Source organism: Micromys minutus, assembly GCF_963924665.1.
Source record: "Micromys minutus genome assembly, chromosome: 3".
Lineage (NCBI taxonomy): Eukaryota > Metazoa > Chordata > Mammalia > Rodentia > Muridae > Micromys > Micromys minutus.
The window spans coordinates 10,637,805-10,659,887 of record NC_137972.1 but is presented as its reverse complement, the minus strand read 5'-3'; the positions used below and the strand labels follow the sequence as shown (position 1 = coordinate 10,659,887).

The window sequence follows — 22,083 nt, the reverse complement described above, 5'->3', positions numbered from 1 at the left end:
AAACGGAAAAGCACACAAGTTACCTCTGCATTTGCAATGATGCCCATCACTACATCCATCATGTGCAGAGGCCTTTTCCCAGCCTGTGCATCAGATGACTAGAAAATGTTCTGCTCCATGTTGTAATGCCTTTCCAAGCCATACGATAAAGATCTTTAAAACTACTTTTCGGTATTTCCAGTAGTGCTGGCGTGCCCTAAATTGAAAGGCTATTAAGTATATTTTTCTGCTGAAGTTATTTTTGAAGCTCATTTCTCATTTCATGTTTTTGCCAACACCGCGCACCCAGGTGTAGTTACTGCTTATCCCGTTCCTGCCGTGATTTCAAACTCCACACTCCCAGGATGGGATCTGATTCCTCCCCATTATCAAACATACTTTACCATCAGTCTTGTTGGGTCCTTCAAGGGTAGAATGAAAAAGTTCCATGACTTCTTTTTTAATTGCTGTTGCTTGTTTATTTTGCTTTTACTATGTATTTAATCCAGGGCAAATGGTTCAGAGAAAAATCAGCCTGCACAGAGGCCAGAAGGGAATTTGTATTTATGGACATAGAGGGAGACACACGTGATATCGTAGACACATGGTTTGATCTTCTTAAAGGGCCCTGTTTGAGGAGCTCAAGGTATTCGGGACCTCGAGACCTTGGGAACTCAGCAGTTCCCAGAAATTTCTGAATGAATTGCATCTTCAGGTAGCGTAGTCCTAGTGGGATTGCTCTGGGGAAGGAGGAGGACGGGGTGGAGGGCATCAGAGAAAGAACTCCCTGAGAAGTGCGAGGCAGTGAGCCAAGACGGTCTTAAGGACCAAATGTCCTGTTTCCTGTCCCCAGAGCCAGAAATGGCTTGTAGGCTGCAGAAGTATTTGGGGTGATATAGCCTGGGCTGGCCTTGACCTTGTCTCCAGTCTCCCAGATGCTGGGATCATAAATCTCAGAATGCCCCAGCCCCAGCCTTGTAGGAGACAGTGATTTAATGAGCCACAGAGATGGCCCTTCTGACATCCCTGTGTCCCAAGTAAACTCCGCTTTGTCTGTCCAAAGTTCACGGGGACTCGGAGGCCTGAACATTCTATAGGAGGAAAACTTGGGTTCTGGGTTGGTTGGCATTTATTGCCAACCTCAATCTGGGGAAATACATTTTGATTTCAGCCAACCATGTATTTATGAGCTTTGGAATACAATCCATTTTTCGGTTGGAGAATTGCATTATTAAACTGTTCAATTTAATAATTAAAGAGAGAAAAATGCACTTGGCTTATCTGTGCTGTCAACTAGCAGTTTAATGTATGCAGATAGCTTGGATCTGAGTCTGAAACCAAATAGTCAAAAGATACAAATAGAGAAAAGATAAAAACAAAAATCTCACACAATTCCCCCAGAGACCTCATATAAGAAGGGCGCCACTGCAGAAAACAAAGCCAAACCAAATAAAACCACAGAACTCTTTAGTGCTTGGTGACAATCTCGTTCCCACCAAGTCTTATTTCCTTCCTTTATAAACTCAGATGTCTCTTGCTTCCTGAAACCATGATTAGGAGATTATAGTTCTCCATTTTTATTAATGTATTAAAAAAGGGAACAAGGAAGCTTGTAAAGATAAGAGAGAACTGCCTCCAGTATCTCTGAACTAAGGAAGTAGAGCCCCATCTTCTCCATCTCCCTCAACTTTAACTTCTTCCACCACCCCTGTTTTCCTTTAGAACAAGAGGATGTCTACAGATGCATTCTTCATATGACAACACATAGGGAGATTTCCCTTCATAAAAGTCCTGTTTCAGAAAGTCAAGGTGGATCACAGTCTAGGTGTTGGTTTTGTTTTGTGTTTGAATTAAAGAACTCCAACTATAAATGAAGATGAAACTGCCTTTGGAGACTGTGGGATACAGACTTGAACCATTAATTTATAAGGATTGTTCCTTAGTGTCTCTTCATGCAGGGGTTCAGGGGACTTTTGATACATTATTGGGATGCATGAAGACTTAAGAGTCTAGAGGTAATTAGTTGAAGAAGAAAGAAAAGAGAAGAGCTGAGATTTTGGTTTCCTACTCTGTAGAGCTCAAATTAAATTTGACGAAAAGACAGAGTCAAAGTTGAAATATCCATCATGTTTCTTTTCATGCAGTCTACTTGAGAACACACTTCTGTAAGTTTGTTGTAATAAAGTCAACACTGTGTGTTTGGGATGGCCTGGGATTGGTTCTAGGAAGTCAAAGTCAAAATAGTGATTCTCTTGAAGATTAGTACCCTGCAGTCAGGTGAAGAACGGAAGCTTCTGTGTTTGGGGAACTCCTTTCAGCTAAAAGCTGATGGCTGTATTGTGTTCTGTTAAGCAATATTTTAGCACCAGCCTTTCTAACAAAGGGTTGTCAAAGTCTAAGAACTTTGGGGGATACTGAGTCCCACACAGCCCTGCCAGCCAGGGTGCACTCCCTTATGTCAAAGAATGTGGTTTATGGAGTTGTAAAAAGGCGCAGCAGGTAAGGGTGCTTGCTACCAAGACTGATAGCCTGAGTTCAAGCCTCAGAACCCACATGTTGAAAGGAGGGAATTGATTCTGCCAGGTCCTATGGACAGAAGATGTGCTCTATGGGAAGATAAATGTTTAAGCAGGCACCATTGCTCTTCCTGCCCCTTCCTCACCTATGAAGATAAGTTACAGCATTTATTCATTCACTAAGAGTAAGAAACCTCGGCAACAGACAACTGCCTTAGCATTGACCACAGTCTGGACATTTGAGATAGTCTGGTAATGTTGGAAAGAGGAGAGAAGAAAAGATGCAGCCCAGGCTTGTCCAGTTCCATTGACTGAAACCGTGATGGGGATCATGAATGCAGAGTCAGAGCTGTGCTTGGTCTCTGTGTGAGCAGCCATGGCTGTGTGGGAGCCACCCCAGCCCTCTCTCATCAGGAACTCCCGCTGGCCCTGGTGAATCGGGAACCTGTCATGGTGTCCTGATGGTGTTCCCTGCCTTCTCCTTTCCAGTTCTCCATTGCATGGCTCAGCGTCCCTCAGTCCTCTCCAGCCCTGGCCAGAAGCTTACTGGTCATAGCTGAGTACACGACTTAGGACTATTGCATCCTCTGGAACTGAAGTTCCAGGTGGTTGTGAATTCCTTGACATGGGTGCTGGGAACTGATCTTGGATCCTAGGCATGTGAAGTTTGTGTTCTGAACCGCTGAGCCATCTCTCTGGCCCTGTCTTCAGGAATCTTTTGAACGGTCCACCTGACACACTGTCACAAGCTTCTGGTGACCTTTGCTGATTGTACTCACCCACTAAATGAGGTTTGCAGGGCCCTTCCCCTTCTTTCTTTACCTGCAAGCCCCTCTTTTCTTGGAGAACTGCAGCCACTGGCAGTAGCTGAGTTGAAAGGATTGCAGATAGAAAGGAAGGTGTGACCAGTTGTAGGATAAGAGACTTAATTCTGACTTGAAAAGAACTTGGGATCAGTATTGTCTCCATGAGTGGCTGGTGAATGGTCCCTGCAGCTGATGGTCACTGGGGAGCTCTGTACAGTAAAGACTTTACACTGAGAGCTTCCCAGGATTACCCATCTCCAGATCTGCTAATGGGAGGCTGACAAGTTCTCTAGGTGCCTCAGAGCCATCGGCCTGGAGATAAAGCTCCCCACAGAAAAATTAACACGGCTTCCTTTGTGAAAGGCAGGCCACTGCGCGGAACAACTCTCCAAACTCATCATCAATTGTTGGGGGGGGGGGGAGATTTATGATGACATTGAGGTGTGATAATCTCAAATATGTAGTGCATTGTTTTTAAAAGCTTTGTGTTTAAAATTCATAGCACTTTCTAATCCTGATAAAGTAGCCTAATTTTCCAGCTGGCTTTGTTCAGTAAAATGTGTTTCTAAATCCATTTGAAGCAGCTATTTCTTCAATTTGAGTAATTTTCTCTCGAGTTAATAGATTCCACACAGGCATACCTGACTTTTAATGTTAATATACGCTATACATTCCAAACTCACTCGTGACAGTTGAAATCAAAATGAGGTTCAGCTCTTTAAAGCACACCCTACTTGGTAGTTTGTTAAAAGGCACCTCTTTTCTACCCTTCTCTGCCCAAGTATAGTGATGACCCACTGATTTTTTTTTTTTCTACCTTGTATGGAGGTTTCTTCTCCCTCTCCCCTCACCACAAACATGATGGCAGAGAAAGCATACGCCAGATATAGTCTTACCATTTTAAGATGTCTTCAGAATCATCTTATCAGTGGGAGACATTGCCGGACCCAGTCGGTCCTCCCTGCCGGAAGGGTCAGCCTGAGGAGTGGCCAGAGACAAAAACCTTTTGACTCAGATACGTTTGCTATCTATAGTTCGGTGTATGTTTATCACTGCCTTTTCTCTCTGATCGCGTAGAACACTTTTTTTGTTTTTAAAGAATTAGTTTCTATTGTTAGTCATACGTCTTCGCAGGGGTGTAGGTCCCGTCGGAGCCAGAAGAGGGCATTGACTCCCTTGGAGTTGGAGATAACGGGCAGTTGTGAGCATACGGGTGCTGAGGACATATCTCCGGTGCCCGAGAAGAAGGAGAAGTTAACTACTGCACCATCTCTTCAGTCCCCAACACTTTGCTATGTCGTCCAAGCTTGTATCCCTATACAGTGAAGCTGTGGCTAGCCAGGCCTTTCCTTACAGTCACGGGTACTGAGCTGATCACCCTGACTCTCATCATCTCTTCCCTGCCACGCCGTGGCTCTTTGAAAAAAAAAAAAAGAAAAGGATATATGGTAGATACAGAGAACAGTTCTTTCTAACCTAACCTATGTGGTTATTACAAGAGGAAAAACAATTTATATAACTCGAGTCAGGACCTATGCTAATAGAGCAAAATTCCATAAAGAAGCCTCTTGTGGGGATGGCAGGGTGGCTCGGGGTACAAGGCTTGCCTCATAAACCTGAATTCTGTCTGGAAGCTTATGGTGGAAAGAGACAAACAGCTCTCAAAGTTATCTACCAATGTACACACGCACACGCACATGCATACACACGCGTGCACACACAAAAGAGTAAGTTTTCAAAAAAGCAGACATGGCAGCAACTAAGAGTATGCACTGCATAGGACCTGAGTCCCGTTCCCAGCACCCGTGTTGGAGAGCTTACACCCTGTAACTCTAGTTCCGGGGGAATCTGACACGGGCCTCTGTGTCCACTTACCCATGTGTATAAACTCACGTGTATAAACCCCTTCACACACACATAATTAAAAATAAGAACATTTAAAAACAGGTTTGTTTTTTTTTTGTCCCAACCATTTCCAGCATTTTTCATATCCTTCTTATTGAAAAACCCAATTCCTGGACAGAGAGGGCAGTTAGATGCTGTCAGGGGCTCTGATTGTCCTATGTGTAAACGTTTTCAACTTCTGACCCCTTCCTACCTGGAGAAAATGTTACACAACTCCAGATATCTAGATGGACAAAATAAATAAATAAAGTTACTGATTTTTCTAAAATAGGAATTTGTTTTATAAAACAGCTTTTGGTCTGCATGCTTTATAAAGTCACATGTGTGTATTAACTGTATAGATGTGCTTTTTCCGTTTTACATAAAGGATCGATTCTTGGCTGAATTAGTTGGCAGAATAAGACATGAGTTGTTGACTGTTTTTCAGAGTTGATGGCGTTTTGATTTTATAACATGAAACTGTAGAAGCATACACATCTGAAGGCAGTTTACAACCATTTCAGAAATACTGGAGATTCTGTCCTCATCCCGAGCTAAAATTCACTTTATTTTATTTATTTATTTATTTATTTTTTTAGTGAATCCCAAGTCATTAGCTAAAACAGTCATTAAAATAAGACATTAACACGATGTAAAGATATGCTAAATTGACAATTGCATGCTAGTAATGAAGGCAAAAAATACGTAGAGTTTTTGTTTTTTCTCATTAAACCATGATATGTCTCCTGAGAGTAGAAAACTCCATGCTTGCAGCAGAAACACTGTAGTTTGTAAGGCCAGGAGCCTCCAGTCTAAGCCAGGGTCTTCTGGGAAGTGTTTGCTGGCATTTTGTAGTGCAGCTCCATGCACGGTGCAAAGAGCATGTGTTCAGACCTGAGGCCGCAGGAAGTCCTATGATGCACTGCAGGTGCATGCTGCTGGAACTACCGTAGCTTCACCACACAATTTATTATACTGAACGTTTGTGCATAGGACATTCAGAAATCTTTTGCTGATGCAAATTTCCATTGACTCCTATATTGTATTGCACTTGTTTTTTTTTCCCCCCAGTGCCGTATGTCTGCATGTTTTTGTACATGGGTAGGTAGGCATGCCTCGTGAGCATACACATCTGAAGGCCGGGGCTTGATGTTTCTGATCATCCTCCATTACTTTACATCTTATCCACTAAGCCAGGGTCTCTCAGTCACCCCAGAGCTCCCATATATGGTTAGTATAGCTAGCTGGCTTGCTCTGGAGATGCCCAATCTCTGCCTTTTGGGTTAGAATAATAGGTGAGCAGAACAAGCAACTGAACCCCAGTCCTCACAATTGTGCCACAAGCACCTTGACTGCCGCTCTTAACAAATTTAAGCCAACATTTAAAGGATATTATAAATAGTAGCAAATGTTTTAGCCTACAGAAAGAGGAAACTTAGGAACCTTCCTAAGGAACTTTACTTATGGAGCGCACTTAGGAAACTCGCTGAAGCCTTAGACTAGTGCCGTTTAACAGAGCAATTGCAACATTTCTTTTGTAGTACCACTAATCAAATGGAAAGGTCAAATAGTAATTATGAGACCTTATTTTATTATTTTCAGTATTGTTACAGTTCTGAAATTTATTTTAAATAAGCAAATCTTCAGTGAGAAGAAGCTGCTGAACCAATTTCCAGTCTTATATTTCAGTGTGTAATCGATTTTAACGTTTTTTTTTTTTTTTGAGATTAAAAATTTCAGTTTATTTCTTGTACCAAATCTCAATGCCCTGTTTGTGCATTTTACACTCACTTCACATGTCAGTGGATGAACTCATTTCAAGGGCTCAGTAACCCTAGATGTGGCCCCATTGCCTGAGACAAGGTGGCCCTTTGGGTCCTAGAAGAGTGCCTGGACTCCCAGCCACCAGTCTCGAGCTGTCCTTGACAGGTTCTGTGACTGAAGCTCTGTCTCTGGCTGGTGGGAACTCCCAACTGTTGACATCTGCCTGACGGGTCTTTTCCTGAGATTGTAAACTCTGCTGAAGTCTCTTTCTCCACAGGCAATACTGTGGGTAGTCAAATGCCTGTCTTTGAAGGCTGTTTCTTTAACTACCCCAACAACCAGGGATAGCATTAAAAACTGTATGCGTTGATGTCCCCCATACAGTGGTCAGGGAGGAGGCCGGCACACTGGTACATTTGGGGTCAGTAGGAAATTACAGAGATTACTAGATACAGCTTAAAATCCGAGATCAGATGAGTATGCATCCTGTCCTTGTGTGTACTTATCATTTGTCAGATAGTGGATACCCCCGTCTTCCTCTGTCCCTCCTTCCCTCCCTTCCCTGCCCCAGGTTCTCACACTGCCTAACCCAGCCTAGCCTCAAGCATGCAGTCAGTCCTCCTGCCTCAGCCTCCTGAGCGTGAGGGTCACAGCTGGCTCTTCAGGTTTCCGTTGTCTCTTTTCTCCTTCCTGTGAACTCACCAGTTTCTAGAGTCTACTTGGTAGCTATTGCAGGGCCTTTGTTCTTGTCCCTGATCTTCCCACAGTTCCCCTTCCTCAGCCCCACACAGGAGAGGGCGAGGGGAAGGGCAAGACCCTAAAGGCGGGAGGTCTCTGAAACTTGAGTTTAGAGACTGTAGATTTTCACACATATTTTCTGGACAACGAACAATGAATAACGTCAGAGACTACGTACAGCCAAGTTTGGGGCACTGGGCAGTCACTGTTGTGGTTCTTAGTTCAAAACACTGAGCAAATCAAATTGGCCACTTGAGTTAAGTAAAGCTTTTCTTTTTCTTGAAATTTGCAAACCAGCCACAAGAGTAAAACTCAGCGGTTTACAAGCTCACTCAGCCGGTGTCCACGCTAGGACTTACTGGTGTGGTTCCTCACTAGTTTCCAGTAGAGTCACAACTCTAAAATTTATTTTAAACACCCCCCCTTTTTTTTCAATTAAGAGAAACTTCTGGAGTATAAAACTATCACTGAAAGCCGCCACCCCCTTGTGGGGCTGGACACTGAGATTTCGTGTTAGCCAGACTGGCTGTGAAGTCAGAGAGCCTTCCCAGTATGCGCCTGGCCCGATGGGGCGCTGGGGACCCACCATGCTGAGCAGTCACTGGACCTGCAGCCACAAGCCCACCCAGACTGTTGCTGACGTGGTTTAATGTTCCCACAACACTACTGTCAGCTACCAGGACGATACAGTCGGGTCTCTGCTCCACAGTCCATTCTGAATCACGCCGTCCTGTATTACTCTACCTGACCACATCTTCATGTTGATGTAGAGAAAATCAAGCGCAAGGAACGTGGTTCCCATGAGCCAAGCGTATCCTTGTGTTTTAGAGACATTTTAAACCCTGACGCCGTGGTTGCTTTCTGATTGCCATTCTTTTTGAATATGTCTTACTTCTTACTATGGACTGGGCACATTACCACTGCTGTTATGTGGAGAGAAAGAATAAGCTGGAGAGAAAAGACCCCCCTTCTCCCACTCCCTTTCTCTTCCCTTCCTCTTCCTTCTCCTTCTCTGCCAGCCTGTCTGTCTGCCTGCCTGCCTGCCTGTCTGTCTTTCTCTCCAAGCATTCCCCCTTTTTCTCGCACAAAAAGACGTCACATGGATCATATGCCCACATCTTTGTGGGACGACTGTTCTTAGATTAAAGATTTGCATTCCATCGCCGCTTCCAACTTCCTTCTTTAGACATTTTTTCAACCATGAAATTGGATCTTTATCTCTCACCCTAAATTATTTTTAAGCTCACGTGGAACAAGCGAGTCTAATAGGTTTTAATCTGGTGCCTCGTATTTTTATACATTCTGTTTATTTTAAAAAGTATCTCGTTGTGGATTGTAAGTGTAAATTAGTGTTAAAAATCACCATTAAAAAAAACCTTTCCCACTACCTTTAATGGGTCTTTTCTCAGGGAGTAATAGAAAGCTCCAGGCTAATGAACAATGTACTCAGGGGCTCTTATTGTAGGGTCCATGCGACTTCCACTTAGGGACAGGCTTTCTCTGGCAGTGGTTGAGTTTAAACCCTATTTTTCATTAGTAAAGCACACACTGTTAATAACAGCTCCCATTGTGTTCGCCTTTGTGCATTGATTGAAGCACATTCTCCACGGGCACCGAGGCTTTCAGGTCTTACTAGAAACTGCCTGTATCATAAATAAGATTTGTTCAGGAAATAAAAATGTATGTTTTCCCATTGTTGGTTATACTTTAAAAAATAATCACATCCGAAGCTTATTATGCCGCAATAGCCCTAAGATATTATTTTTGTAAATGTACTACTTTGGTCTTAATACTAGTTTTTAATCTCTTCTTGTTTCTATGAAGCCTGAATGAGATTTTGAAAATTGAATAATAATTTGATCCGTTAATCTTTTGAAGCTAGTAATTTTATTTTCCTCTCTTTGCGGTCTCTGAGGCTCGCAAATGAATAGGGCTTCATTACTGCAGTCGGCATTTAATAACCATTATCCATTATCTTGTAATTAAGACTCCCTGTAACGAATCATGAGGACAATGCAAAAATACATAGTACATTTCTTTAATGAACTGGAAAATGTTCGTCTTGTTCTATTTAGTAATGAGTTGCTGAATAGTCATTAAATCCACTGGAGGATAGAGTTAGATGGATTTTGAAGACTGTCTTGAGTTTGTGGTTAATCTATTAGAATTAAAATTTCATCTTCTATTTTTATCAACAGCTGATTAGAAGTCATTGTCTTTGACCAAATTGATTAGAAGACCATATACAGGGGCAGCTGTTGTTTAATGGAAGTTTTTAATGAAACAGTACCATGGAGACTTGTAATTACAGGCCGCAGGAAAGCTTTGGGTAGCCTTAGACCACAAAAAGAGAACTGAGCTAAAGGTGCCAAATTAGGAAAATAAGAAATGCAGTTTTATGTAAAGCAGCGCATTTATTATGAATTTTTAATTTCAACTACTCACAGTTGAGTGCTGGTCCATTTATTGGGCTACTCCTGACAGTCTCGGGCCTCTCCCACCTACTTTTGCCATTATCTCATTTCATGAAACTTGTGGACAAGTTGTGAGATAGCGTATGCTGTCGGGGAGGTATTTTCTCTTAAGGTTTTGGCTCCTAAGCTGAGCGCTCGGGAGGTATGGTTGGCTATTGTCAGATTCACACAGGCTCTGAGGCAGGGCTGGCTGTGGCTGGATTCACAGTGGTCTGAGGTACAGTTGTCTGTGGCCGGGTTCACACTCTCTCTGAGGCAGGGCTGGCTGTGGCTGGATTCACAGCGGTCTGAGGTACAGTTGTCTGTGGCCGGGTTCACATGCGCTCTGAGGAGAGGTGATTGTGTTTGGGGCTTTTGATGATTGTGAAGGCAGCATGTATTTCTCTGTGGTAATTCTGGTTTAGCAAAGGGCAGGAGAAATGATATTAAAATGAGAAATGAAACAAAAGTGTGGCTCCCTAATCTCACTGGAGAGTCCGGTGTTCTTCAGCAGTGGTAAAGCACCGACAGAATGTATTTTCTAAAATATTCTGTGTAATCAAATCTTGCTTTTTTTCTTCTTCCTGAAATCTAATGAAAGTCGGTTTCTAAATGCCTGAACGGTATGTTGTGTGATTCTCCATCATCCTTCTTTCTGATTTCCAAAACAGACCATAAATGCAGCATCTGAAAACCCTGGAGTCATGTGATCAGACCTCATGCCACCCTAAGGACAGAAGCCAGATGTTTGCAGGTTCAAAACCCTCTATAGTGTCTTAATATAAGAAACATTAGCAGTAGTTTTGATGAAACCCAGGGCTTCACATATGCGGAGTTGTCCCTGGGCCAATAGTGGCAGCCCCTAAAACACATGTTTATATAATCACTGTGTCCCCTAACAGCTTACGTAGTGGAGGAAGTGCCTGCTCTGCTGTGCTCTCAGTGTGTTTGTCTGACGGCGTGGTTCTCCCACATACCTTACCTTTCAGTCTTGTCTGTAACAAGGCACGCCCATGCGTCATCCCTGCAGCACCGGCCCTGCATCAATCTTTGCAGCTCTTTCTGACCATCGTATTTGTCTGACATGGTCCACAGTATTCCTCATATACACCAGATGTGCTCGGATTGCACTTCACATCTGATGCCTAGGAAGAAAGGACCTATCATGGTCCTTACTACAGCCAGGAGTTGCTTGTGACAACAGGCTGATGGTCTCTTCTGAGACTAAAATGTAAAGAAATGGAGTGCTTAGGAAAGACAAAAGCTCCAAAAACTTGGGGAAGAATCTCAGAAGTTATAACTCTTTGTGTAATTCTAATATCAGAAAGCGAAAAAGGATAGAGAAAGAGAGGAACTGTATAGAGAGAGTATAGTGTCCCAAATTAAGGACAGGCCATAAATTACAGATGTCAGAAAGAGTCAGAGATCCGAAAGGGAAATTGTTTCTAGTCATGGTATATACAAATAGAAGAAAGCCAAAGGCAAACAGGAAGCCTTAAAAAGCTAAAGACAAGGAAAGAAAACTCATTACCTACCAAGACAAAGGAAATGACCCCAGCAGACAAGGAAATTACCTCAGTAGACATTGGAAATTTCTCCAACAGACAAAGGAAATGACTCAGCAGACGAAGGATATGACCTCAGCAGACATAGAAAATGACCTTAGCAGACAAAGGAAATGACCTCAGCAGACAAAGGACATGACCTCAGTAATCAGGCCATCATTGAGTGAATGGAAAGAAGTTCTTAATAGGGGAGCTCTGTAGCAGTGGTGCTGTCTCTCTTCACTGATGTCAAACAAAAAGCTGAGGGAGGCAGTGCTAGATGATCTTCCCCACAGGAAGTGTTAAAGGAAGGCCTTTAGGGGGCAAAGACCAGAAACTCTGTAATGAGTAACAGCAGGACTCTGACAGGCAGAAGAAACAATTTAGGAACTCTTTATTAAAAAGCAAAGGCACTGGCAGTACCCACACGGGAGTGTAGTTTTATTGGAAGATGGACAGGGATGAACTGAAGGCTGTGTATTAAATACTTTGGGGCAGTCTCTGAATAGTATATGAGAGAAGGACTTTGCAGCGATGAAAGGAAAGGAAATGGAATCATGTGGACTGCTCAAATAAGTCAGGGAAGACCCAAAAGGGGCGTGAAAATTAAACCAAAAAGTGTAACAGATGGAAGAGATATAGACATGGTAGATATTACTCCAACAGAATCGATAATCATTTTAAACGTTAATGGTTACTGGGTGTTTATAAGAAACCCATGATACAGACTTGAGGGTCAACAGTAGAGGGCTGGAGAAAGACACACCATGCTAACTAGCAGGAATAGCTGTATTAATTCGACACAATGCAGACATTAGGAGCACCATAAAGTCCTAAAGAAAGGCTTTTATATATGGCAAATGGACTGTTTGTTTGTTTTTTTGCTTGTTTTTAACAAGGCATTAGAGTTCTTAATATGTCTGTACTTAGGGCAAAGTGGCTCAGTGAATAAGGGGACGTGCTTCAAGTCTGACCACCTGAGTCCAGTCCTAGGAATCTGTATGGTGGAAGGGGAGAATTAATTCCCACAAGTTTCTTCTGATTGCCACATATGATCCCTGGCAACACACACACACACACACACACACTATATATATATATATATTAGAAAGTCTTTAGCAACAGAGCATCAAAATATGAAAGTCAAACTTTTACACAACTCAAATGTGTTTGCAGTGGGAGACTCAAAACCCTCTTTCAGTAAATGACTTAAGCAGACAGAAGAAAAGCAAGATGAGGCTGACGTGAATAGCACTGTCCCTCTGTATGGGAGTGATGTGCCAATTCTTTCAGTTGGCTTGTAATTTCAGCACAGTGACCTTCTCCAGTGCCTCTTCTCCATGACATTTATGGGTAGCACGAAGAGTGTTTTCTACTTTTCTCATTGCTGTGACCAAATATCCAACAGAGGAAGGACTTTTCAACTCATGGTTTGGGGATCAACAGTCCATCATGTTGGGCAAGGCATGATGGGAATCTGCTTCAGTTTTGGCCATGACACGTGTTGAGTGGCCCATGTGACTCATCCTACAACCTAGGTGCAGGTTCTCTAGGACCTGTCTCTTGCATTCTTACCTGTCTGCAAAACCAGCAGGACATGGATGTTGTCAAGTAGATGAGTTGTCTACTTGCGTGCCTTTGAGACCTTAACCTATGAGAACACTTCCCCGGCTGGGTATCCGGAAGACACTTACCTTTTCAACCCACTCTCCCTTTATGTGAATTTGCACCACTGCATGCTGGGACTCTTGATGATGGCAACTTGCCTTCAAAGTACATTTCTTACTCTCCCAGGGCAAATCTTAGTGATAAGTATAATTACAAAAGCATTGTCTGCACTTGGCCTGTTCTCAGCTTTAACAGATTCAAGTTCCTTCATTGCCAAGACTGTGTCTCTTTCTTTATCCCCCCTCCCCCCACTATACTTTCTTCTTCCCTTCTCACTGCCAATCTGAATCAACAAAACCCTGCCACACTCTGCATGTTTTACTGGCTCAAAATTTCTTTCACCGGAAACATCCATCAGTTACTTTGGAATTCATACTTCTTAGACTTTCCAGACGCAATTCTCCAAGAGTCACCGTGACCTCCAAAACGGCATGAACCACAGTCTTTCCTGTCTAAGTTTCTCTTAGCATTCTGGTTTTCTGAGATCCCTTCAGAATGGCCCATAATCTCTGCTGCTTAGAGAATTCTTGGGCTTCGTGGGCCACTGCCCCAGATGCTAACACAAAGGCCCTACCTAAGGCCTCTGCTTTGTTTGTGTACACAGTCCTTGAGGGGTTTGGGTGCCTTTGCATATATTATCCCTTCTGATGCCTTTCGTAAAGCAGTGGGGGTTTTCAGACCCATTCTAGAAAGGAGGAAGGTTGGATTTGCTTAGCTACCCTTTGAGCCAGAGCTGGACACCAGGCTGACTCCCAGCCCTTCATGTTAATCCTCCAGGGTTGCCATGATTTTGGAGGGAAGCATGCTTTTGCGTTTCCCAGCGTGTATAATAAAGGTGTGTCTAATCGAGTCTTCCAGTGTACAGAATAGCTCTGGAAGCATCTTTTCAAACCAGCTGTAAGGGAAGATTTAGGTTGTTTCTTCACGTTCCGTTCCACATTTCTTCGACAGACTTGGAGAGACTCAGGTTCATTTTAAGCACTTGCACAGATTCCTAGGACAGAGCCGGGACCTTGCACCTGACTGTACCTGAGAACCGTGTGCTTTTTGGTTAAAGTCTGATTCGGTTGGTCAGTGTTTGGGATACAGAGCGTGGGGTCCTTTCATCTAAAAATGTCAATCATTTAAGGTGGGACAAACTGAACGTGGAGTGCCCATGTGACATTTCAGTATGCACACTCCTTGGATAATCAAACCCGTGTGGACATATCTCTATTCAGTCATTTGTCATTTTTTTTTTTTTTTGTGGTGTATGACAGCATTCCAAGCTCAAGCTCTATAGTTTTAAAAAATCTGTGCACATGTTTCACACAGCATCACCATTCAGACATGCTTGTGCCACACAGCACACAGCATCACGGTCGGTTTTCACCCTCCTAAGTCGGAGCGAGAACTTTCTTGTCTAGCCATATATGGTGGAGCTATCCAGAGCGTGGATTGGTTGGGTTTTGCACACTGCTGGGGCTAGGTACCACCTGAAGGAAAGCGTTTCTGTTTGGCTGACTCTCTGACCCCAGATACGTAGTACAATTCTAATAGATAAGCTAAGGTAAGCTGCTTTAGCTGATATCACTTACACACTCCCATAGAGAAAGGGAGAGAGAGAGAAACAGAGTGAGCCAGACAGAAGACAGACAGACAGACAGACTCTGTGCCATGTGATTTCAAGGAAGCTACTTAGCTTTTCCATGACTCAGTGGCCTCTTTGAAGATAGTTCTTGTAATAATAATGGTGGTAAGGCTCTCCTGTGCTCTCGACACCCATGAAGCACCGAGGTACTGACCCCTGCTGCTGTTATTACATGTCTCATGCAGTTCCTGTAAACTACACAAACAGCTTTAAGACTCAAGAAAAGGAAGTTGTTGAAAACATCTGCAAACCACAAAGGGTACCCTGTCTTTCACGAAATCCTCATCTGCGAGGGAGGTCTGCTGCTTCATTAATACAACAGAATTAATGAAGTGACAGTTCTGGGGCTGTCACACCTGTGCTGTGTGTGTGCTTTCCTCAGAGTGTGAGAGAGTGAGCCAGGAGTGAGCAAGCACCCACCATTCTGTGGGAAGTGTCAAGATACATGGTGAGCACAGGGCATAAAATTGTTTTTATTCATCTCGGTTATGCATTAAACAAACCAACTTGATTTTAATTGTCTGTGAAACACAGAGGCAAGAGTACCAGAGTCTATGAGAATCCATTGAGTGGCTGATTTAATTTATCTGGTGGTGAAAGACAAAATTTTTAAGAGTTTTTGTTTTCATTTTATACAATTGTGTGAAACTTTTCCCCACTCTTCCTAGAGCCGCCCACCATCCTAGACCCTGCCTACCCTTTCTAGACTCCACCCACCTCCTAGACCCCACCCACCATCCTAGACCCTGCCCAACCTTTCTGGATTCCACCCACCTCCCAGACCCCGCCCACCTCCTACACCCTGCTCACCCTTCTTTTACCTGCTTCTAGCCCTCCACCTCCTGTCGACCCCTCTGTTCTTCCCTACATTGGTGTCTTTGTGTTTTGTTTTGTGACACATGAATTTTGGCCAAGGCCATGCAACTTTAGGTTTAGAGCTGTCCCTTAGAGTCTGGCGGGCTCAGCCATGGGTATTCAACTAAGACACTGACTGCCCTCCCCAGAACTGACCAGTAGCAAAAAGTTTAACAGGGAAGGTCCCGTCCATGACTGAGGAATGACAGGCTCGGTCTTGTACAGGCCTGGTAGTGACAACTTCTGCCGCTGAGGGATATGATTGCAGTGACTCTGTGTGCCCAGAAGACAGCAACCGACCAGCCTTCTCCCTTTCTTCTGGCTCTTACTTATAAACAGAATTATTTTAAAGGGAGCTTTTCATTTTAGTGTTTTCATGTAATTACCAAAAAAATTAAAGTGTTCCATGGGTGAGGGGATTGCTAACAATCTATTTCTTTCTGTGACTAAAGTGGAAAAAGTAAGTTCTTAATTAACCTGGGAGCTTTTCTTGCTTTTGTCTTAGGATCAGATTTTATTAAGACTTCGACTGGAAAAGAAACAGTAAACGCCACCTTCCCAGTAGCCATTGTAATGCTGCGGGCCATTAGAGATTTCTTCTGGAAAACTGGAAACAAGGTAAGTTATTGCCAGCACAATCTTCCTTCAAAGTGAAGAGAATGCTCTTCATAACCCTCCTCACAGCCCACAGGATAGCCTCTCCCCACGCAGAAGGTGCGAATGAGTGGCCTTTATTAAGATAAATGTTTAATTTACCTTTCACTACAAAAGAACACCGAGGGGGGAAGGCGCTCGATTAACCGTAAGTGTGAGTGTGGGTGCACCGTGTGATCCAGATGGAAACTCGCTCTGTGTCCCTTTATTAACTGAAGACAGTCTCAGCCCTGACAAGAGATTCCTAAATGGCTTCTTTAAGGAACTAATTGTGCAGCAACACAGAGGTTTTCGGGCAAGGCGTTGGCTGGCGAAAACAGGTTAATAGAGAGGTTTAACTTCCTCCCGGAATGGGAAAGAATCGCGGAGTAACATTTATTGAGTGATAAGCTGTGGTGGCAATACGAAAAGTAGGCAGGATAATGGGAAATCATCTTCTCCTGTCATTATTGAAGGACACACGTAAATTGGTTTTTCTGTTGGGAAACCCCCGGTCCAGAAAAACTTATTACTTTTAATAATATGAGGTGAAGAGAAAATTCTCGAGGAGATGAACTTATTAAACAGAATAATGAAATGCCGAGTAACAGCAGGGAAGAGCTCGCTTCCATCCTATGACTCTTGAATTAAATATCCATTTGTGTGTGTGTGTGTGTGTGTGTGTGTGTGTTTTATGGAAGGTGGACATGCTGTTTCGAAGAGTGTCGAGCTGAGGAGGGTATATGCTACCTTTTGTCAGCTTTTCGAAGAATAATAGCATTTTTTGAAACATATTAAGTTAAAGGGAAAAATGCACACGAGGTGTTTCTTAAAAACGGAATTTGGATTTTTCACTTCAAGTTGCTTGCCCAGTTACAATTATCTAAGAATTTTTTTTTTTCATAGTTGAATAGGTGTGTATGCATATGTGTGTTTAATATAAATGAGATTTCCCTTCATGAGGGACATCTTTGAAAAACCAGTATCTTGATTTCTGCTACGCAGAGCCTCCTTTAAGTGGGTCTTGAATGCTTTATGTGGTGGGTGGGATTCTTTAGAACTTTACAGGTGACTATAGCTTAGATTTATTTTTGGAATTAGAGACTTGCATAGAATGTGCTCCTTGTGAGAGGAAATCTCTCCTAGAATTTTCTCCCAAAGAACTCAACAATGTTAAGCACAGTAGAGAGAAATAGCTAGTGTGTGTGTGTGTGTGTGTGTGTGTGTGTGTGTGTGTTTTATGGAAGGTGGACGTGCTGTTTGGAATGCATGCTATCCATATGCACTCTAGTTGTTGATCTCTCTGCATTGACACAAATCTGCCAATGTAGTGAATGTTTTTTTTTGATCGTCTTGGTTTGTTTTGTTTTCAAAGAAAAGCTATAGAAGGAGAAATTCATCTCTTCCCCTCGGTTGTAACTGTCACCACTGAACAGGCCCACGGGACTCATTGCTAAGGTCACTTGACAAACTCATTCTGCAGGGTCACAGAAGCTTTCTAATAAAGCACTGGGCCGAGAACATCAAAATCAGATGTTCATCCTGACATGCATGTGGATTCCCAGACTCCCGGCCTCAGCGGCCGTGGGTCTGGAAGATTCCCATGAGCTCCATCATTAGAGGTGAAGCGTGTTGCTGGGAACTAAAGGAAGGAGTGGGTGATCACAGGGCGGTGCTGACCGAGGTAATTCTCAGCTGTAAACAGGACGGCTCTCCGACAGCAAAAACCAGGTCTCAGAGAACACGGCAAGTGCTCAGTGGTCCAGCCCAAGTTTGGAGGTATCTTTATGTCCTTTCTTTATGGTTGTTCCTGCCCCCACTTCGTGTTAAGTAAAGGCCAAGTACAAGACACATCCTAGTTACTTGGTAACATTTGATATCCAGCAAGGAGAACCTGTCTATGCACCTGCAAGCCAGGCACGGCCTTATAGTTATTGACGGCGAGCTAAGAGATCTAAGAGGGCGTGTGCCACCGTTCCTCCTTCATGGACACAAGCCCTGCTGTATGGTACAAAAGCCCACCTTCCCAGACTGTGCTTCCTGCTGCTCCGTGAAGCTACCGTTTAATATCTCATGATTGATTTCATCACAGGTTTATGTTCTCTATACCCTCTGCCTTAAACGATATTAACTTATGTAAGAACTAAATTGTTGACACTGAAATATATTTATAGAAAATCTTCTGTGAACACTGCAGAAAGGCTCCTCCTGTCTCCACACATCCCGCTGTCGGCTCACGGCTTCATTTGATTCATTTGCCATTTCTCACCAATGGCTAGGAGTGCCACACTCCTACGGACCTAGCTGTCCCGTGTGTGACTGAGGCAGGGGAATGGCTTCGGAGTCCATTCCTGACCCTGTTCCATGGCAGTGGTCAGGGTCACAGTGTGGCTTCTCGTTTCATTGGCCACTTTCTCTGCGCTGTTCCCTGTGCCCCCTGCTTGTGTGATCTACCTGAAAAAAAGGCCCAGTGTGGCTTGGCATCTTGTGGGTATAGATTTGCCCACCCTATTGGATGGTTACATTCCTGAGACAGGTGAATCCAGGGGACTGTGAGATTACTATACAAGGCACCTGTTCTTCTTTTCTAATAGATATCAGACATAATGTAGAAACAGCAGATATTGGCTGATTTGGGCTATGTCTTCTTGTTTTTTTTTTTTTTTAAAGGATTTATGTGTGCATGCATGCCTGTGTGTTTGTATGTATCATGTATGTGTACATATGTGCATGCATGCCTGTGTATCTGTATGCACCATGTATGTGTGGGTGCCTGAGGAAGTCAGAAATGGGCACCAGAACCCCAGGACCTGCAGCCCCTCAACATGGGTGCTGAGACCTGAACGCACGTCCTCTGTAAAAGATGGCTCTCAGGATGAACTGGGCTGGTTTATGAGCATCTCTGTAGACGCTCCCTTTCTTGCACTAATGATGGGACTGCTCCGTAGGACCCCATGTGCGTCCAGCCTCAGCGAAGAAGCCTGCAACTCAGCTGATTAAAGCAACTGTCGGTCCTCTTTGCTGATGGCTCACAGTTTGATTTGGGTGACGTTGTGGCCACACTGATTCTGCCTACGTGCACACATACCTTGCACCCCCAGAAGCAGGCTCACTGGCAGCAGTGTAGACCGGACGGACTCCTGAGGTGTATTTTGTGTATTGACACTTCCCTTGGCTTCTTCAGCTGTGCTGAGTTAGTCTAGACAATGGAGGTTAATGATGAAACATGAACCCCCATTCTTGACCCTTCAGAAGCCATGGCCCGGTTCCCGTTTACCTTGGAAAAGTTATTTTGAAGTTTGCTGAAATAGGTGACTTTACCGAGGTGGAAAGACTTGAGAAGGAAAGTGTGACTCAAGTCTGATTATCTGTGGGGACACTTTTGAAGTCAGCCTGGTGACAGTGGCTGCTCTTCTCTCCTTAGGTAGGCTTTAAGCCTGCAGGAGGCATCCGCACCGCTAAGGAATCCCTTGCGTGGCTCTCGCTGGTAAAGGAGGAACTCGGGGACGAGTGGCTGACTCCTGACCTCTTCCGGATAGGGGCCAGCTCTCTGCTTTCGGACATCGAGAGGCAGGTGAGTGAAGACACATTGTCCCTGTGGAAATCAGAACCCAGTCCCCACTGCCTGCAAGCGAACTGTACCTGTTACAGAGAGGAGGTGTAAATTCTGCTGAAAGGCGTGCTAACGCAGCGCCAACCCGAGTTATTGTTGTACAGTAGTGTAATTACTGCTTAGTGTGTATGGCTGCTTAATTATTAATTAATGAAACTGGCTTTCCTCACAGATTTACCATCACGTGACCGGACGATATGCGGCTTATCACGATCTTCCAATGGCTTAGGTCAGCAGCCAGCCCAGGAAAGCATCTTGCAACAATTTTTTTTTTAAAAAAATGTTTTTGCATAATTGCCAAGGTTATGTAATTTCAGAACAGTTAACTGACTTTCTCCCATTAAAATCTCCCCTGAAATCAACTGAAAACAATAAAAGAAATAAACTGGTTGAATCTATATGTGGAACTCAGATCAAGAAAGGTGGAAATGGTCTTCATTACCAGGAGGTCCTGCATCTATTAATTTTGTGAAGATTTTCTCTGAAAAGCTCAGAATAAAATGCTTCTAATAGCCTGGACTGCAGACAATTCTGAAGGGAAAACAGAGTTAAACTGTCTGAGACCTGAGGTTTTAGGGCAAGCAGGGAGCTTGGAGGGAAGGGGGCTTGTTTCTAAGCCTGACACCCTTTTCAGCTCTCAGTAACTACAGGTTGGACGGGGAGAGCCGACTCCAAAGGTTGTCCTGACGTCACACATCTGCACTCCCTGCCTCTAACACATAATAAATAAGTTAAAAATGTGACACAAGTTAAAAGGGTGCTATAGCCAAGGGATGCTCTGCCTCCCTGTGCTGCCTCCCAGTGTGGAGCCCGGCCCTGGTGTCCACCTGACCCTCTGCTGTGCAAAACACTTATCAACTGTTTTGCTAACAAGATTATGATGTTGCTAGAAACTGTGAATATCACTGGAGTTTTAAACACAAAAGTCTCTGTGTTTGTTTATTTATTTATTTTGTTTACTTTTGGTGGTGGCCTGGGGGCGGGTGGTCTGGGCTGGAGCTTAAAAATACTTGGAGCAGGTGGAGGTGGTAGTGGTGGTGCACATCTTTAATTTCAGAATTCAGATGTAGAGGCAGGTGGATCACTGGGTTCAAGAACTGCCTGGAATACAAAGAGAAATCCTTCCTTGAAAACAGAAAAAAAAAATTGCTGGGAGCATCTCCTGCCTGGGCTGGGAGCACATCTTGCCTGGCCTGGGAGCACTTCCTGCCTGGCTTGGGAGCACTTCCTGTCTGGCCTGGGAGCACCTCCTGCCTGGCCTGGGAGCACCTCCTGCCTGGCCTGGGAGCACTTCCTGCCTGGCCTGGGAGCATCACCCTGCCTGGCCTGGGAGCATCTCCTGCCTGGCCTGGGAGCACTTCCTGCCTGGCCTGGGAGCACCTCCTGCCTGGCCTGGGAGCACTTCCTGCCTGGCTTGGGAGCATCGCCCTGCCTAGCTTGGCGGTCTTTGTCTTTATCTCTTTAAATTATTTCTTTTAATGAAGAAAAAGAAAAACAACATGTGGTGGCATCTGCCTGTGACTCCTGCCCTGACCAGGCATCTTCCTTTGTAGTGAGTCACAGGCTTCCAGTCTAAAAACCAGGCAGACTGCATCTAAGAAAGGACACAAAGGACATTTACCTGCACACGTATGTGTATACACAGACAGATATAAGTCCAAGCTTGGAGAAGTAGCCATGGTACAGGGATGGCGTGCTTGTAGCCTGTGAGAGAGGCCTTAGACTTTGATACCCAGGACTACAAAAATAAGTAAGTAGATAATTAGTAAGCTGGATGGGAACCAGCTGCCGAGTCTGCAGTTACTTTTGAGGCTCACCTTCATGCAACTAGGGACCCACAAACAGAGCTGTGACATGTGACTGGTTTCATGTTCTGTATGTCCCTTTGCTCTGTAGCTCCACCTTTACTCCAGCTTCTGTCAGCTTGCTGACATCTCTACTACGTGCAGAACCTGAGCCCTGTAAACGGTTCCTTTTCATTCTCTCCTCCCTCCATCTCT

The 22,083-nt window shown here is 44.0% G+C and overlaps 1 protein-coding gene across 2 annotated transcripts in view; it reads left to right on the top strand.

Annotated features, from left to right (window-relative positions):
- DERA (deoxyribose-phosphate aldolase) overlaps positions 1–20,481 on the top strand; it is a 68,237-nt gene extending 47,756 nt beyond the window's left edge. For both annotated transcript variants that reach the window (XM_080914308.1, XM_080914307.1), the window contains 3 exons: positions 16,343–16,455; positions 19,895–20,044; positions 20,256–20,481. In XM_080914308.1, the coding sequence (XP_080770434.1) occupies positions 16,343–16,455; positions 19,895–20,044; positions 20,256–20,312 (320 nt within the window). In that variant the 3' untranslated portion in view covers positions 20,313–20,481. The remainder of the gene's footprint in view (positions 1–16,342; positions 16,456–19,894; positions 20,045–20,255) is intronic.
- Positions 20,482–22,083: the final 1,602 nt, after the last annotated feature.